General features: G+C 39.4%; 1 protein-coding gene across 2 annotated transcripts in view; it reads left to right on the top strand.

Annotated features, from left to right (window-relative positions):
- Positions 1–19,486, top strand: part of LOC110981556 (uncharacterized) — a 65,890-nt gene that overhangs the window by 6,549 nt on the left and 39,855 nt on the right. Inside the window, exons 1-8 of one of the 2 annotated variants that reach the window (XM_022239185.2) lie at positions 1,008–1,162; positions 3,082–3,456; positions 6,755–7,003; positions 7,604–7,827; positions 8,658–8,810; positions 9,425–9,557; positions 15,952–16,073; positions 18,825–18,934. In XM_022239185.2, coding sequence (XP_022094877.2) covers positions 3,105–3,456; positions 6,755–7,003; positions 7,604–7,827; positions 8,658–8,810; positions 9,425–9,557; positions 15,952–16,073; positions 18,825–18,934 — 1,343 coding nt within the window. In that variant the 5' untranslated portion in view covers positions 1,008–1,162; positions 3,082–3,104. Of the gene's footprint in view, positions 1–1,007; positions 1,163–3,081; positions 3,457–6,754; positions 7,004–7,603; positions 7,828–8,657; positions 8,811–9,424; positions 9,558–15,951; positions 16,074–18,824; positions 18,935–19,486 lie in introns of those variants that run through there. The other variant, XM_087143010.1, reaches the window with a different exon arrangement.

Genomic DNA, 19,486 nt, shown 5'->3' with positions numbered 1-19,486 from the left:
TCTTCATAATATTAATCCACAAAGGATTTTAGTCAAACTTTCCACTTCTAAGAATGAAGCCATTAAAAATTTAGTTTATATTCAGAACAAATTTTAGTCAAAGTGCTAAATGCGTGAATTATGGTGACGTGGATATCTCTATTAATAGAAATATCGATATTTTACAATTAAATGTTAATTTTGCACATAATATGTGTGATTAAAGGTCAAATTTACACACCATACGAACCGCAACTAGCACATGTGCTATCACATGTGTGCAAAATGCTGACAGGTGGTTACAGAAGAAGGCTATGCTTGTTCTTCGGAGTTTTCAAAAACAAAGTTCAATCCAGTTCGTAAGTGTCAACGTGCAACTCATCCAATGGAAGCTTGCAATCAGTGGCGCTTGCATGTGTGACTCAACGTGGTCACTTTTGAACTGGATACCTTCCATTTTGATCAAGGGCAAAAGAAATTAACTCTATTATTATCTAGAGTTGACAGAATAACCTGGAGACATCGCGTGGTGCTAATTCTGCCCACTCGGACACTTCTACGGGTGCATTCCACCAAATGGTTGTATTTCTGCGCGCCAGCTCATTAATATTTTGTAATTCCACGGGGTTTTTACAATAAGACATGCCATGATTAGGAGGCATCATATGAATACTTCTATAAATCCCGAATTTGGGACTGCCGATAGTTTCCAGTTCGGGGTATTTCTTTCACAAAAAGCCCCAAATTGCGGGCCTATTTTTGATAGGGGCGGGCGGCTACACTCAGAAATGAGCACTTATTAGTTTTACTGCTGTTTTGGGGGTATCTTCCTTGAAAGGCAAATTAAAAAAAGAATTTCGTGGCTAACACCCCCGTGAAATGAAACGAAAAGTGATCTTCTGGCCATAATCTTGAATTTCCATTAAAAAAAAACGAGGCAAACCTCTTCACGAGAATCAACAGGCGGCGCTATTTCGGTCCGATTTTGCACTGTTTTCTATGGGCGCGTATTTGGTGTTGTGCAACCTCAGGCCTCATTGGGGGGCAGATACACCGGCCCAACTGCTGTACCGTAGTTGGGATAGATGCGATAATTGGGCGTAATACAGGTTATTTACTAGCACTACAACCACAACTCGAGCAACCTAACCTGTGACGTTCATTTCATTCCATGGCGCTGTCGGTAAGATTGAAGCTTGGCAGGAGTCCGGTTAGGGCCTAGAAAAATTTCATGAAATTTCACCATTTTGCCGAATTTTCGGGGAATTCTTATCGATCCTCAGGGTTCCTGGCCATATTTAGGCCCTAGGCCTATAGTCAAGCATGTGTGAGAAAGAAGTTGAAAAGAATAACGTCAGGCCCAACGTTACTGTAGGCCTAGGCTAACTGTCAAATGTAACTTAAGGCGCCGGAATTTGTGAAATTGTGTTACTGTTTTAGCGTAAGCCTTCAAATAAAAAGGCTTGGCAGCTTGAGGAGTAATTATTCAGTAGGCATGATAAGTCTACAGTGACCATGGTGACATATTTTGAATATTACATGTAGCTGTCGGAAAGCAAAAACCTGTCCAGAAAAGTTCAATTTAGGAGGGAAAATACCGAGTCATTTAGACTTACGTAGAAAACACATTTTTCAGACCATAGGGTTTGTGCACAGGGTGTCTAATGGCGTCCGTATATGGAACTCTTTTCAGCAAGATCTTTAAAAAGAACAGCCCAGTTGCATTTAGATTTATAGAAATGTTTGGCACAACCTTCAATTTGAAGATTGTCATCAGGAAATCTTTATGCAATACAGGGGAAGAAGTTTCGGTTTTCCGTGTTAGATGTTCTTGGCACTGTATGGTGACCACAGAGCTATATGGAGCACTGACTCATGTACAGAGTGATACCTGCTGGGCACATCCATGTTTGTGCACGAACCTATGGAAAATTTAAAATTTTGTATGGCTTTTGTACAGCTATTTGCATATCTGCGTCCGTATTCTATAGGATACGTCAACTAAGCCAGAACTCAAACAACCTGACTGCACATTCAGTAAATGAGCGTTTCATTTTACTCTGTGCCCTAAAGCCCCCTGCAATCACGTGCACATAAGCACTGCACATGAATTTTGCCTCGATGTTTTATTTGGTCAGATTTCACTGGTACCTGAAGCGCACGACAGCTGCTGCTTCAGAGACATCAACTCACTTAACAGTGACTGAATTAAGGGAACGACTTTATAAATTAGCTGAACTTAACACTGAAAGAAGGGGACATGTGGCCAAGTGGTTACGCTCTATGGCTTCTAATCATAGCGTTGGAGGTTCGAATTCAGCTGGTGTCAGTATGTTGTGGCCCTTGGCAAGCCACTTCATCCCTGCTTGCCTCTCTCCACCCAGGAGTTTAAATGGGTACCAGCATTAGGTGGGAAGCAACTTGCAATGGACTGGCATCCCATCCAAGGGGGAACAAAAATATACTCAGTCGTTTTATGCCATGGAAACTGGAGATAAGCACTGGCCTGATGAGCCAAATTGGCTTGGACCAGACTTGTTCTTTTTTAACATCGCAAGGATGACCTTAGGATAGAAAAACAAATTCTAACTTGCACTAACTTGCAAGGTTGCACGGACTGTTCCAACGTGTTATTAAACTGCACACTGCATACGCATCACAAGGAAGGTGGGCTACACGTAGCCAATTGCCGACTTGATTCAAGTCTAGTACATGTATATACCATGCTTACATGTACATAAGTCAGTTTAGCAATTTCCATTGGTTAAGAGACCATCACTTGGCCTGTCTTAAACGAATGATAATGCACTGGCTGGTAGTGTGTACATGTACCTCACGCAGTAAACGCTATGTGTGCGGCAGTCTCCTATCAGCTTTGACTTTCTGACTCAAATGGTATTTATGACTGGTAATTTAAATGTTTGGCCAGTCTTAAACATTAATTTAATACTGGCTCAGGTTTGTTTTGAGAGTAACCAAGCACATATTTATTCCCTTGTACATGTATTGTTATTGTTTTATTGTGGTTAACAGTGTTTTTGCCATTTATCATGCAACCACATGTATAATTTCTTGTAAATGTTTTCACCTGTTCATTTACAGGGATTCAGATGCAATAAGACAGGATGCCAATTCAAGCTCCACAGTGGACAGAGTTTCTTTCATGTCCTGTTTGCTACAATGAGTTTGATGAGAATGTACGCCGGCCCATTAGTCTTGGATGTGGGCATACAGTTTGCAAGATGTGCCTTGGGAAATTTCACCGTAAGCAATGTCCATTTGACCAGACAGAAATCACACGTGATATTGATGAGTTACCAGCTAACTATGCCTTGCTGCAACTAGTTGGTGCTGAGCTTGGTGGAGAGCATGAAGAAAGGTTGCCTCGGTCCATTGTGAATGGATACTTGAGACATTATGCTGCTGCTAAGAGCTGTGTAGAAGATTTGGCATGGTATCTCAAACCCTTAGGAAAAGGTATGTACCTTTTGTATAGCAGCAATATCACAACTTGAGGAAGGAGCACTTGATAATTGATGCCAGTGTCAGTTAGTTACCAGCAGGTCATATGGCATCACCGGAATATGAATAATGCAATGTGTTTGAGAATAGACAGTACAGCAGAGATATAGCTGTGTCCTATGTGGTTGTGATGACTCTGTAGGGTACCTATAGGAGAGTGTCACACACCCAATTATGTGCATTGTAAAAGGCATAAACAAGAGAACCAGCGCATGAAGCAACATGCGCACATTCTCCATTCATTTGCACTGCATTTCCTGGTTCAAATGATGTCCCTTCAGTACTCTATAGAAAGCGGCTTTAGCCATTGCCGTAGACTTGTTTAATTTCAAGCCGCAGCCTAATGATTCAGACACAGCCTACATTTAGTATTCTTGCAACTGAAGAATGGACATAATTGACATACTGGTATGGTACATAATACCAGAAATTTATGTGAGAGCTGCACATGGACATGAGTTGGGTACCATACTTAGGAGATGTGTAGTATTACTTCTGTCTCGAAATGGACATGCCAAAATAAGGAATTTAGAGAGGCAATTCATAAGGGCATTGAAGAGACACTTTTGCCACGTTCATTTGTTATCCTTCAACATTTGATTCCAGTCAGATGCAACATGGAGTTTTGAAAAAGATATAACACTTAGAGTCTGCAATCAGTCACTTTTGTGTCGTGTTTAAACAAAAATTGCTCAAGGTTTCTGTATTATCTTCAGATGTGCGATTCTGTGCGTTTGTATCTCATTCTGTTCAGTCAGTGTTCTCAGTTGAATTCACTCCAAATATTTGTGTGTAGCACAATCCAAAATGAAACTTATCATTATAAAATCTACTATCACTGAAATTCACATTTACATGTATGTTGAAGTGTTCATCCAAAAAGGTTTCTATAATAATCAAATTATCAATGTACATGTATCTCAGTCCAAGGTCTGGGGAGTTACTTGCCAAAATGCTTGAAATGCTGCATGAAAATGAGGAGTTTATGAATATCATACATGTTGGCCAAAATTGTCGGTAAAAATAAACAGTGCCGTTAACAAAGGCCAATGTCTATCCTGGCATACTGGCAGTTACATGTACATGTACAACTAACATTCCATCGGAACATTTTGCAGGAACTTTGTGCATTGACTGTTCCGAAGCAGCGTTCCAGTGGGAATGCTTTGTTAAGGAATGAGAGCAAGATGTTTTGTATGGAATGTTCTGACGGATATACATGTATCCATTACACTGAATGAACTCTTCCCTGATACGGTTGACTACAAATTGTCATAAGTTCCTTTCCTCTGCTTGTGACTACCGGTTACACCATGTGTATTCACATTGCAGAAGTCATGTAAGAGGTTCAAGGTCCCTGGACTGCAGTGGTTTTTAAACATACATGTGAACAAGTACATGTACCATATGCATCCTTTCATACTGCAAAGCCTACACCAAAGATTCCTGTAACATGTGAATGGTTTCAAAGGGCCTAGGGATTGGTTCACCACAAACATGTAAGCCACTTACCCTCCAGGTTTGCTTCCACCAATGATTAAAAACATGTAGCCTACATGTATTCTACTTGCAAAGTGCCCATACAACAGACACAAATAACATGTATTTTTCATCTTTAGTTATCAAAGGTGTCAGGAAAGTTACATGTATGTTCAATGCCTCTCTTGGCACTTATCCAATAAAGACTAACCTCATTTGTTGGGGATATGTTGTCAATGCCAGGTGTAGTCTTTGAGAGGAAATCGTCCTACACAGCTACATGATACGTGTATTAAATGACTGTAAACACGTACTTGTCCAAGGTCATTACGCTTGGTGACCTGCTTGTACATTTGAATGTGTACATGTACTTCATATCACCTTTGATGAATTGTTACTGAAGTTGGATGGAAAATGTACTGTTATTTTGCAGGGATCACAAGACTGGTGGGATCACTATCCCACCTACCATACATGTACATTTATGTAGCAGTACAGGTACTAGAACTTTGGTAATTCCAGAAATTAGGGGTCCAAATGTGTGACATTTTTGTGTCCCTGTTACAGCTGACCTTTGACATGGAAATATCACCAGAATTGATCTCAAAGTATTTCTGTTTGTTTGGCAGGTACTTTGATTTAATTTATCACTCTTGGAAATTAGAAAATGTTTTTTAAACTAACAAAATCATATGTCAGATGTGGCAGGGACACACACAAAAAAGAGAAAAAAAAGAGAAAAATAATTTCTGTAATAACCCACCTACTATTGTTACCACATAGCAAAGAGTGGACCTACTGATGCCATAATTTTTGGTGGTTGATTTGCTCATGAAACTTTTACTATCATAGAACTTAAACAGTATCCTTTTAAAGATACTTTGCCAAAGCTCTCACACGAAAAATTAATAAATATCCCAGTCTTGTTTATGATATAAAATATGCAGGTTTTAGTGCTCAATTAGTATGTGTAGATATTGGCAGGTGGAGATTTCAATTACAAAGGGGAATTTTCTAAAAATCTCCAAAATCTCTTTACCCCCTGGAAAACAAAAATATTGCTCTTATTTATATCTTTCTCTGCCTTTCTGTGGTTTTGTTATCTCATCAGCCAGTTAGCTTACATATAAGACAGGTTTTTGTACATGTATCTATTCCCAAATTTCTGAATTCTTTTTGTTTTGTTTTTATTTGTACATGTACAATTGTAACCCTCCTTTGTTAGTACTTTGTGATTGTTTGCAGTCCTGTGGAGTAATGGGAGTGTTTGGTGACCTCATCTGTGCTCTTGTCTGGAAGTTTGGCTGTGACTTTTTAGTGCTGTTTTAACGTCAAAATGTATAAATTCATGTACACTTTATGCTGGAATATGCATGTATTAAAAGAAAAACTTACATGCAGACTTTCAAGGGGCATCAAGCCTCATTTGATGTATTGGCCAAGATGTACCATCTTCCATCATGCAGAATCATCCATATTTATGGGTAGATTTTTGAGTGTTTTGGTTTGATTTTTAAGGTGAAATTTTATGTCTAGATTTGTGCTTGTGTATAATATGTGTACATGTACATGTGCGGTATACATTACATGCACTTGTCATGCATTCTGCAGAAAGTCAATGAAAGTCCTAAATGTGCAGTTAGTTTTTGCATTACAGGAGGCAGGCAGAATAGAAATGCTGTGCAGATTTGTTTTATGATAAAAGAGTCTGCTTCTTCACATTAAAAGAATCCTCATAACTACATGTATATTGATATCTTTTCTCTCTTTACAGCTGCCAGTGCCAGCAGTGCCAGTGGTTCTGGTGGCTGCATCTTAAGTAAACCGATGCAGCGCAAGTTGGTTGCACTGGTAAATTGTCAGTTAGTGGAGGACGAGGGTCGATCACGAGCTATGCGTGCTGCAAGGTCATTAGGTGAGCGTGCAGTAACTGAGCTTATTTTACAACATCAGAACCAGCAACAGCTGTCTGCCAATCTCTGGGCTGCAGTCCGTTCCAGAGGATGTCAGTTTCTTGGGCCAGGTAATGACATAAATTATCTGTGACTATGTGACAATACTTTAAATATGTTTAACAATGGAATTTTAGGATTGACTGTCAGACAGTACAGTGTATTTAAAGATGTGTACTACTTTCATGACTTTTCATCTTAAGCTTATGAATAATTGTGAAGTCTACAACATGTACATGTACAAGTACAATGAATGTTCAAAGCTTATAAAACAAGCTGGTGAAATTAACCCTTAACACATAACCAGTGTGGGCAATTTGGCTTATATGTACATACATTTTAACGTGTCCAGTATTTTGTCAAACTTCACAAGTTTGCTATTTTGTGAGGTGAAACCAACTTCACTGACCACGTAAATCTATGTTACGTGTATCTCAAGGGTGAATTAGCATTCACTTTTCCTTGTTTGCCTTCTGAAACTTTATCAAAAACAATAAGAATTTTGGATGAACACCACAAAAAAATGCAGTAATTGCTGAATTATCTGCTTTGTTTGTGTTTCATGTTATATTACATGTATACCGATTGTTCAGGCATATAATTTAGAAACGCCTTTCAACCAGCCTTTTACAGTACTCAAATCATTGCTGTGTACACTTTTAATTTTGTAGCAATGCAAGAAGAGACCTTAAAGCTGGTGCTGTTGGCTTTGGAGGATGGAGCTGCTCTGTCTCGCAAGGTGCTTGTCATGTTTGTTGTTCAGAAACTGGAGCAGCAGTTTCCCCAAGCTTCGAAGACCAGCGTAGGCCATGTTGTTCAGTTGCTGTATCGAGCCTCTTGCTTCATTGTCACAAAACGAGATGAGGAATCATCCCTCATGCAACTCAAAGATGAGGTAATTCAGGTTTGACTTTACATGGTATGGTGACAGAAACCTTGAAACCTGCTAGTGCAAGCCAAGTTTGTCAAAGTCCAGACTTTGTGACTATTCAGCTGCCAAGCTTGTTGACGTTATTTGACTGGATGAAATCTAGCATTGTACAAATACATTTATTTGTTGTTGCAGATGTACATGTATTCTACAACAACCAGGAAATATTGATGGTACATATATTTTGTATTTGAAGTTATAAATTGTAAATTTTAGTAGCATCCACCTCTTGCTGGTTCTTTATCCCAGGTGGCTGAAACACAGCCACTCAGGGTTCAGTAGTATACATATACATGTACATGTTGGCTCATGCAAGAAATCGGAGTCATTGTGAACTGGACGTGCACCAAGACACCATATGCTCACAAATATTGGAAAAAAATCTGATCTACTCTTCCAAAGAAATTCATATTGCTTCCAGTTGAACATACAAATCTTTTTTCCCGCATTATTCGTGAACTATTGTCACTTTGAAAATAATTCATCTCATCATCTTCCAAACTTTGAGCACAAGTTAGGCCCAAGTAGACAGGAACATCTCACAAATGTAACTAGATTTGTATTTCTGATGGCCAGCAAGCATGTGCTGCAAAAATCCCAAACCTATGCATGTACATATAGACATGTACTTGTGTCATCTTTACACACAGGAGTTTTTGTCAAATGTTAGTCTTTTATGTAATGTATGTATGTGTATGTACCTACATGTATATCTACGTCCATTACCCTTAGTTTGTACTCAAATGGAATTTTTGCAGTTGCCGTTTTGACTTCCATTTTTTATGCCTTTATAGTTTCGCAACTATGATGCTCTACGTAGAGAACATGATGCTCAGATTGTGCACATAGCAATGGAAGCAGGTCTGCGAATTTCCCCAGAACAGTGGTCTTCACTGCTTTATGGAGATCTGAATCACAAGTCACACATGCAATCCATCATTGACAAGGTTAGATGATGTTTTGTTTCTCCCTCTTTTTTGAAACTCACTAAAACAAGAACAAACGTTGCTGTCCATTCTGAGTTCTTTTTAGAACAGCTGAGGATGCAAACAGAACATTTATTTTGCATTATCACAAGCACAAACTTTAATATCTCGGCTAAAATTAAGCATAATACCAACATTTGAGTTCAATGGCGGATACCGGCATCCTGGTTTCACAGTTTAGAATTTGGATAACAGCCCAGTACACCCAAATGTGTTGGCAACAACCCTTCAAAACATAGGCGCATGTACACTGCCTGTCGATTTTGTTACCGTAGAATTTCACAAACAGGGTATGTCAGCGTCAGTTTTATTAAGATTTAGTCAGCCTTGTTGACTGCATCAGAGTTGAAGTCCCAGTGTTTGAGGTTCATATTCATTTGTTTATTTCCACACAAAGTTGAGACATACATGTATAAAAAGAATGTGCTATGAGTGCACATAGTTGATGGTAGCCAAGATCCTTGATATTACATATTAGAAAACTAGTTTCTGAGAAAAGGTTGAGGGAACTCCATGTAATTAATAAATAGAAGACTTAAGTTCAACTTTCTTTATGTTTTTTGTATCTGTTTTAGCTTCAGACACCGGCATCATTTACTGCAAGTATACAAGAGCTTACCATTGCGTTACAGCGTTCAGGAGATCCAGGCCGTTTGAGCAAGCTGACTACCTATCTAGATCAGTTAGCTACAATAGACCCTAATCCAGGTACAGCTACACGTAGTGTTATTACCCAGTACTGTTATTTACCTTCTAGTTGTAACATGCTACAGTACGTTGCATTTGAAAGTTAACGCTGCGAAAAGGAATGGGAAAAAAAGCAAAAGGAATTTGCCTTCGCTTTCGCATTTTGACCACAACTTTTCCCCCCTGTGAATTCGCAGCGAATCGGATGCGAAAGGGGTGAACGACGTGTGAAAACCGTGCAAATCTTTTGCGAACACGGCGTGAAACATTTGCAAAAACATTGAGGAAAAAACAGTGTGGGAAAACAGAGTGAAAATTTTGCGAAAGGTTCAGAAAATCATGCCGAAACTTGCGAAAACGAGAAGCATTGTGCAGCGAAAATGCTTAACTCTTGCCACACGCGCACGACTATTATACAGTGAAGAATCCATTGCGCAGGCTGCGCTGTGCTTGGGGCCGGCCGGTCGGGCCAACTCACCACATGGAGTGGGCTGTTGTAGTCTGGTAGCGATTTCCTTGGCCTAGCTATCCGGTCCATGCAGGGCGATCACGAGCATGTGCTCACCACGGCGAGCCGCGCCCACATGGCACAGTTGTTTTCTTAGATTACCATAAATAAACACTGGTCAATGTCGGAGAATAAATGTTTAAAAAGTTTTCTGGATGTTGAGTGATTAAACGGGAGTCCCCAAGTCATGAAGTCTTGAAGCACATGGAACGCGTGTATTGCAACAAACTTAACTTGCTCTGCTGTGGCGACATGGTTTATTTGCCCTCTTTTTATTTATTCTCGTGGTTTAGTTTGGCACACAAAAAATCAACAATGAAATACTACATGTAGTATTTTGTTACTGAAAGGTTTCTGTCGATTGACAAATAAAATCAACGGCTTAAATTGTATGTGTATCTTCATGTAGCAAATCTCATCTTTTTGCCGATTGTGTTCGGTGTGACATTTCGGGTCTGTTTTCACTTGGGTTTCTGATGACATGTTACTTTCTGTGGTCATATGGTTATTGGAAAAAGTCAGGGATTAGACTGTCCATGAATGGGCATGCAGTAGCAGTCAGGATGTCGCGGTAGGTGTAGATGCAGTTTGTGCTGCCCGATGCGGTGTGCATGCATGAGGTCCAGTGGCGGTTTTTGAAGGGATTTGGGAGGTATGGTAGGTAGGTGTTTTTTGATCGGGGTCACGAAAACATCGAGATAATATCGAGACAACCGGATACAAGGCATTTATTCCAAAATCACGGTACATACATCTGCCAATACATGTAAACGTAAAACTTCCTGATGTCTACATGTACATGCACAAATATTACTTCATGAAGAAAGCTTGCAAAATTATTTCCCCACTACTACAGAAAATCTGAAAATCTTTTCCCACTTGTGAGAAAAAGTGTGAAAATCTTTTCCCACTTGTGGGAAAATCTGTGAAAATATTTTCCCACTTTTGGCATACTTGTTCACAATTTGTGAAATGAAAAGGAATTCCCTGGGAAGAGAAAAAATGTGAAAAGTTTTCCCATTTTGGTGTTAACTTTCAATCGCAATGTACTGTACATGTGTTTACATGTAACCTATGTCTTAATATGGGTGATTTATAATGCACTGTGCTACCAAGAGTTTGCCATGGAGCAGCATTTTTGCTCAGTGCATTGTGGTGAAACAGTTGACAAGATTCTATTTGTTAGCTGCATTGAATTTGAATTGTTCCCAATGTTGGTCTTGGTTGAAGATTTGACAGCGTTTATTGAGTATTAGTGTTAATTGATGAAGATGGTGGGGTTTTTGTGAGGCGAGGAATGCCTGGATCAAACATTTCCTCGGCTTGTCTCCTGACACTTTGCTCTTCGAATTGACTTCGACCCATGACTAACACACAACCACGTCTGCATCGAGTTAGATCCCAACAACTGAGATTTCTTGGCCACATTGTCCAGTTGCCTGATGAGGAGCCAGCAAAGACATGCACTATGTTCCCACCCATGGTAAACGACGTCCAGGATGCCCACGGTCTACATACTTATCATACATACATTGTTTGATGGGGCAGCAGAAGTTGTACTATGCTTGGGCCAGAAGACCTAGTAAACCTAGCACAGGATCAACGTGTGTGGAGGAAACTTATGGTTCACTGCTCCTCAGCAGCCAAATGGATGATAATGATGTCTAATGATAATGCAAATTGCTGCAAGTCAGCTGCATATTTGTAAGCTTTACACTTAAAAAATTGCTTGTCTGTGGCCACTTCTTGATGGTGCAGTGTATTGTGTATCACCTGTATCAGGAATGTTGACAGCTTTGCAGTGGTGCTTTGTACGTTTCTACATTTTTGTGGTCATAATTTAAAAGTTGAAGTGCTTGTTAACAGGTAAACAATTTCAGGAAAGAGCTAGGCAGTCATTGTGGTCAATTGGACTGTGATGTTGAAAGATAAGACAAGTCTTGATTCTGGAAGAAAGTGAAAGCACTGGTAGTGAATGGCATGGAATCTTTTCTTGAAATTACTTGGAGAAACCTTTTTCCAGGTGCAAAATCACATAAGCCCTACACTACTTGTGGGGTTAAAAGAAGAGTGACATGTGAAAATGAAATGTAGAAGCTTGAATTACAAACAAAAAACTTTTCAAATTTTAGATATGTACATGTATATTCAATATAAAAGAACATGTAATGGGCAGAGTCTATTAGAATAATTCACTATTCAAATATTCGATCCTCAATTCGATCAAATTTCCAAATATTTAGTCATACTGACCAGCATATTATTGATGAGCAAACCAGGTATACAAAATCAGTTGCAATAACACAACAAAGTTGTACATTATAATCACTATAATAGCTTCTCACATTTAGGAGTATCTTCAGTCACAATTTAGCAAGATTTAAGAGATGAACAATACTTCTTGCCCTGTTGAAAATGTCTATGCCTTTTAAATTTTTGAATTTTGATATTCAGATTCAGAAAACACTATTTGAATATTCGATAATCGATCAAATATTCAAATATTCGGCACAGCCCTAACTTGTTATGTAATGATGTCATTACTGAACATGGCACCCTCAGGGATGGAAAGAAGTTTAAGAAAAGGTAATCAGGGAATAAGTTTCCCAGTATTGTATTGCAATTCGTGATGCATTTTCAGCCATTTGCTACGCACTTACAACCAGACACATACATGTTCATGGGCGAATTTATTTAGTACGAGAGAGTGGTACTCTCTGCAACCCCTTCCCTGTAATCTGAATTACTAAGCTAGCTGTTAAGTGCCGATAACACAACGAAATCACAGCATAAGTCTATAATATACAGTTGACTCTCGTTTGTACGAAATTGGCCATTACAGAATTAAATGCTTTCTGCCCAATCACTGAATTATTCATAATGCAAGTGGTAAAACTGGAGCAATCTCCAATGAAAATGTGCGCTTGCATGACGTACTCCTGGCCAGACATAGCTATCCAATCACGATGTTGTCTAATGACATGCTCCTCTCTCTCTCACGCACGGCCGGGTTGCTTACTACAAACGCAGCTTAGACCAGCTTATCGATTAATTGTGCCGTTTTCCAACTGGTATCAAACATTAAATATCATGTTTCTCCGTAGCACGATTTGTGCAGGAGAGCATACATACGTGAATGAGCCTTCAGCCACTAATCAGTCTCAATTTTAACACTTGCCATAGCACATGGATTACAACTGTAACATTCTACGGGACCGTGAAAGTTGTTTGATTCATTGCCTGCAGTGCAGTGGCAATGCACATGTAGTCAACTAATTAGGGAGTTTAAGATTTCACATCGCAAAACCACTAGACGGACGTGATGGCCAAACCACGACGTGAAAAAGCAAAAACTCGTCACATTGAGGACAACGCACTGGCCACAGCAACTGAGCATGCGCACTAAAGAATTCATGTCTGTTCGGCTCTGTCGCTCTGCCACATCGTGATTACGCGTCGTGGAATCTTAAAACTCGTTATTATCCTTGTATGTGCGCTGTCTAGTTGTGTTGTTACGTTGCATTACTCTCAACTCAATCGCTCAATGCGGACTAGACGCTGTGTGGATTCATCATGGTTTTTGAAGTGGAATAACTGGAATTATTTGGATGTAGACCATGAATTTATTTTAGATATTTTGTCATGTTGTAATTGTGTGCTGTAAATTTGCACTGCGATTACATAAAAAAATAGCTATACAATTCTATCCAACTGCCTTGCAAAAATTAATTTGTATAGCAGATTGGCTATGCAAATTTTTTGCTGACAGTTATTCCCTGTTAATAAAGTGTTTAACATTTGTTTTAACATCTCAGTGTGATTAGCCCTTGTCAGCCATTGAAGTTGAACAATACAATCATTAGCATTGATAATATTGATCGCACCTCCGACCTTGCTCCTTTTACTTCCATTCACAATTGGATTGACTATGTAAAGCTGTCTGCCCGAAGCAACATACATACAGCACTCAATCTGTTGTGTCATCCAGACTTTGTCATAGGAGTGCATCATAATTTAGCAGCCTGGAAAGCAGACGTTGATTGAGTGCTGTGTGATGTTGAAAAAGCATTACTCCCTCTATTTGAAAGCCCCTTCTACATTGCACATGTAAATGTCAGACAAATCTGCTGCAAGATCCACACGTCAAACTCTGTAATTTTTAAAGCATTGTGCAGTATAACTTGAAAGTTCATTGTAACCCCTGTTTCAGGGCAGTGTGCAGTAGTTAATGTTACAGAGTTTGTATATCATATCCTTTTGTCCCTTTTCATCATTCCTTTTATTGCATTAACCCTCCTATGCTGAAGTCACTCTTTGAGTCACTTGGTAAACACCTCAAAGAAGCACAGCTGTGTCATGTTGTGCACTGCACCAACATGCAAGAGAGTGACCTTGGGCACTTGTGCGTATTTGTGCTGTAAAACTAAAGGAGGGTTAATACAGGTTGTATCTTTTTAAAAAAACAGAAGTGCTGGTATGATACTTAAATACTCTTAGTTCAGTGAGTTACCTGTTTGGACACCCATTTGTCCTTTCCAACTTGTGAATGTTCTTGATCAGCCCAAATCAGTTTCCTTAGCTATTTTACTCCGGTGCATTCTGCATTGTTCACATACATCTGCATTGTATTTGGCTATGATGTGAATAGGAACTAACAAAGCTGATTCATAATCCCTGCTAATCAAGGCATTGTACATGTACATCTGCATTGTATTTGGCTATGATGTGAATAGAAACTAACAAAGCTGATTCATAATCCCTGCTAATCAAGGCATTGTACATGTACATTTACATTTATCAACTTCATGTGGGCACGGACACATTCCTTCAATCTTTGTCAAAACTTGTCCAGTTTTCTTCATTTCCTAAACTAATCATTTGATTAAAATGTATTTTTCACAGGTTAATATTTCCAAGCATACTCATGAACATTAAATTTCCAGGTGGTTCATAAAAAAGGTAACATTTATCATTTGAATCAACCCACATCTCACATCGGCCTTGTCACAAGCTTCTTTCTAATAGAACATTTGAGTCTGTTGACAGAAGTAGTTGCATCTATTTCTAACCACTTTGCGCCGGGCCGAGTTATTGATGTTCATGCTGCTGGGCCAGGCACTTTTTCATGATTATCCATTTTCCAATTCTTCAAAAATTCATAACTTCATTTCCTGGAGGCATACACCCACACAGATGACTGTCTGGTGGCTGGTCTAATCTGACAGGCAACTTCCATTGACGCCCGGATATTGCAGCCAAGCCTACAGCCCAGTAAAGAGCCCCAATTGTACAGTGTTACGTAATTTCCTTTGTTCCGGAAATTGGCCCAGTGCGTTGCTTGATGTTGGTGTTGTCTTTACTAATGCAGCCAGATTCCATGAGTGCACGGCAGTATTGTATCGCTCATTGCTGGAGTGCTGGAGGACTTTTATCCCCACTGATAATCCGCTGGTGCTGGCAGTGGCAAACAATGGTACTGTTTCAAAACAATGACTGATTACCTCCGCTAATGCCAGCACCCTGCGCTGATTGGCAAGTCCTAGCCACTCAGTCTTGTGTTACAAGTGTGATCTTTTGTTACAAGGCCCAGTTCCTTAGTTCCAATTTCAGGCACCCCAGCCATGAAACACAGCACTGTGTCTCTGGTACGGGGCTCCCCACCAGCAAGTGCTTAACACTACCACTTTTTATGGGCTCTTTCCCTTTCATTGTATTTCTTGCCTCTTTTTTCAAACCATTCCTAATCATTTTGCAAGACTTAAGTTAAAAGCTCAATCAACTGCCAAGGAAAGCTACATTTACATACACGAATGTATAGTCAGCAAAATATATTGGCATGAATATATGTCTTGTCCTCTTGTAGCATGCATGTTTGTTGAATGAAATGTATCAATTTTACTTTTTCAGATGCTGGCAGTCCTAGTTGGAGTGAACTAGAGAATGCTATGGTGGCAGTGAAGACAGTTGTTAAAGGCTTGGTGGATTTTGTACAGAATCACAACCTTAACAAGAAAGTACTGGAACAGCAGGTAAATCTTGTGTTCATTTTAGCTACCTGCACCCGTTAATTTCGAGCCCTGCCCATTGTCCTTCGACATGCCCCCTATTCCTTTCAATATAAGATTCAGCTCTGGTTCTCATCGCTCTCAATGCATTCCTGATTATGTCTCCCTGTCTTCTTAAGGTCTCAACTGCAGTGATAATTTTGGCACGTAGTTCATTGACATCTTGGTTTGGCAACTTGTAAACTTGGTTCTTAAGATGTCCCCACAAAAAGACCTTGGTGGCCACTCAATCTCACGGTTGATTGCAGTTGCTCTCATGTTGAACATTTCCCGTAGCCTTTCCATCACAATGATCCAACGATGAGCTGGAGCTTAATCCTTGGCCCACCATAAGCGGTGAAGCTTTACACCGTGGTGTTCAAAGTGTTGCTGTAACTGGTACAATTTCGTCATTGATAATTTCAAGGTAACGTTCACCTTTGATATTGCCATCCAAGAAACAGGGTCCAATGATGGTGCCATCTCCACACAGACTTATCCAAAGAGAAACCTTCTCTTGGCTCATTTTCACATCCAAACTGAAGTTGGGTGGGATATGCATCGGAGTGTATTCGCGGACATTCTGGTTGTTGACTTAGCCATTTGTCAAAAACGCTGCTTCATCCTCAATCACAAGGTGCTCCAATAATCTGGGATGCCAGTCAAGGAATCATTGGCAATATCTTAGTCGTCTGGTCTGGATCTGCATCAAGGAGTTCGTGTCACCTGTATTTCTTGTAAGGGTACCACTGGATGCCCAATCAAACCATCTTGTGGAAAGAGGATGGCAAAATTCCTACCCCATTTCTCCTGGCAGACGCATGTGGGTCTCTTTGTAGCAACTCACAGACAGCCCTGATGTTGGCCTGAGCGACCCTTGTTGAGATCCAAGCTCGTCCCCTCCCTTCGGTACTTTTGGATGTTTTTCAAAATTGTCGGCTTGGCGGGAATGGCATGGTCAGGAAAATGCTGACTAAATGCATCTGCTACTTGCTGGAGGCTTTCAGTCCTGAACCACTCTGTTACCACAAACACATGCTGCACAATTGTAAGCTACATTTTGCTGTTCTGAGAAAATGAACAACCTTTCCAACTTTCAAGGAGTGAGCAATGAAATAACATGCTGAGGATTGCATAATTTGGAGGCCCGACAAAAGCCCTGCACTGGGCAGACAAGGTTCTTTACCAAAACATCTACATGTATCTGGTGCAAGACCAGTTCTGACATGGTTGATTGAACTGCTTCATGCACATGATTTAATTAAAATGACTTGATACAATAGTAATTTAAATAATGGATTTGCATCGTATACTTGGCTTGATGTTCTAACATTTGTCATTTATAATCAAACACTGGTATAGTTTTGTGAGTTACCTCTGCTGCGGTATTTGTCACTCTTCTGCCTCTCCAAAATGAATCAAACTTGACCTGGCAGAAGGCATAAATTCAGTATAAATGTTTTTGGCAAGTTAAGGTCGTATACTCTGTTGGCTTTGCTGTAATGTTACTGAATTGAACCTATTTGTTGGAATGTGATTAATTGCATGTTAAATCCACGGACTATGTCCAGGATTTTCCTAAGTGCACAAACCGTTATGCATTAAATCAGGGTAGAATAAAGATTAATGAAGCCATACTTTTTACAGTAAAGAGAGTAGTTAGCATATTTACCTTCAACTTTCTGTCCTCTCTAAATAATAAAATTCTCAGGATTTATTGGAAAGTACTTTGTATAATACCGCTTTGACCAAATGCATTACTCATGCACGGTATATATGCACTCAACATGTACATGTATGTACATGCCTCACAAATTGAATGCCCACAGCATACATGTATGTAGACAATACACTATACAGAGTGTGCCATGCCATGGTGAAAGTGAATAATTGTTCCTTTTTACAGTTTCAGTGTTTAAAACCAAACCATTTTGCCAATGATTGTCAGCGGCCATTTTCGAAAATGATCCATGATTTTTCTCAAAAATGACAGTATTCCTGGACACAAAATTCAGGGCTTAGCTAATGCTGTTGATTTTACCAGATACATGTACATGGACTGTATGTGAACAGCGTACATCAGCAGTCCAATTTTTGTGTTGGTGCAATTCATGCCACCCTTTAAGATTGCTCATTGTTTGTAGTTGTATTATTGGAATCACTATTCAGACTTAATTCATGTATCTATCAGGAGTGTTCAGGTCAACTAAAACAATTCTTATGACATTCTGTTCATTCAATAGCTGCACTGGATTTGATGCTACTACTTATTAATGTGTAAGCAATAAAGGTACACAGGACATGAACATGTAAGGAGGTATACATGTGGGTAATTCCAGAAATTAGGGCTCCAAAAGTGTGATATTTTTGTGTCCCTGTTACATCTGACCTTTGTTATATGTCATGGAAATATCACTGGAATTGATTTCAAACTATTAGTATTTGTTTGGCAGGTAATTTGTATTAATTCATCACTCTTGGAAATTAGAAAATGTGTTCTTAACTTAAGAAATCACATGTCAGATGTAACAGGAACATTAAAAAAATGGACCCCTAATTTTTGGAATTACCCATGTACATGTATGTGTGCACTGAGTTCATATTAGGTTAAGGTTATTCTGTCCCACTTGTTCTTTACTGCAGGGCATAGACTCACTCCCTGATTAAAAAAATAAGACCTGTAAATGTGATCATGCAGAATGAAGGCTAATTCACTTATTTTTGATTTTCCTTTAGACACAAAATATCAAATACAAGACAAGTATGTGTAGAGATATTACTCAGAAGAGGGGCTGTCCTCGGGGAAGCAACTGCACCTTTGCACATTCTGAGGAGGAATTAGAAAGGTACATGTGCATGACTTGTATTGTCTGACTATGTACAGTATGTCTTAGAATGGAACTTACATGGAACTCTCAAACTTGTAACAAAAGTTCAAGTCATTTTTCTCTCCCACAAGAACTATTGTTCAGCAGGCCCCGTAATTACCACACATGTACATGTACATACATGTATAGCGGTATATGTACATGTAAGCTGTAGGATTGTTCTAGAGCATGTTGCTGAGCAAAGGTTTGAAGACAAAGTGTAGTGTTACCTTTGAAAGTTGCTATAGAAAATGTGCTCCTTGCTGACAGTGTTCAGAAGGCATTGCTTTTTCATCCCGTTCAGCAAATACGCTCTACATGAAGGTAAAATCCATATGCCGAAAATTGACTCCCATCACAACAATAACAGAAGGTGTTTTATTTTGTACATGTGTGTTTTATGGTATGAAATCTGCAGACTTCATTTGTTGTCAATGTTGCTTCCATTGTCTGACTAATCATTTGTTGTCATTGTTGCTTCCATTGTCTGACTAATCATTTGTTGTCATTGTTGATTCCATTGTCTGACTA

The sequence above is a fragment of the Acanthaster planci genome, linkage group LG11, assembly GCF_054643075.1.
Source record: "Acanthaster planci isolate LZ-2023a linkage group LG11, COTS_SCS, whole genome shotgun sequence".
Taxonomy (NCBI): Eukaryota; Metazoa; Echinodermata; class Asteroidea; order Valvatida; family Acanthasteridae; genus Acanthaster; species Acanthaster planci.
Note: the sequence above shows the minus strand (reverse complement) of the source record. Positions and strands in the feature narration are given on the sequence as shown.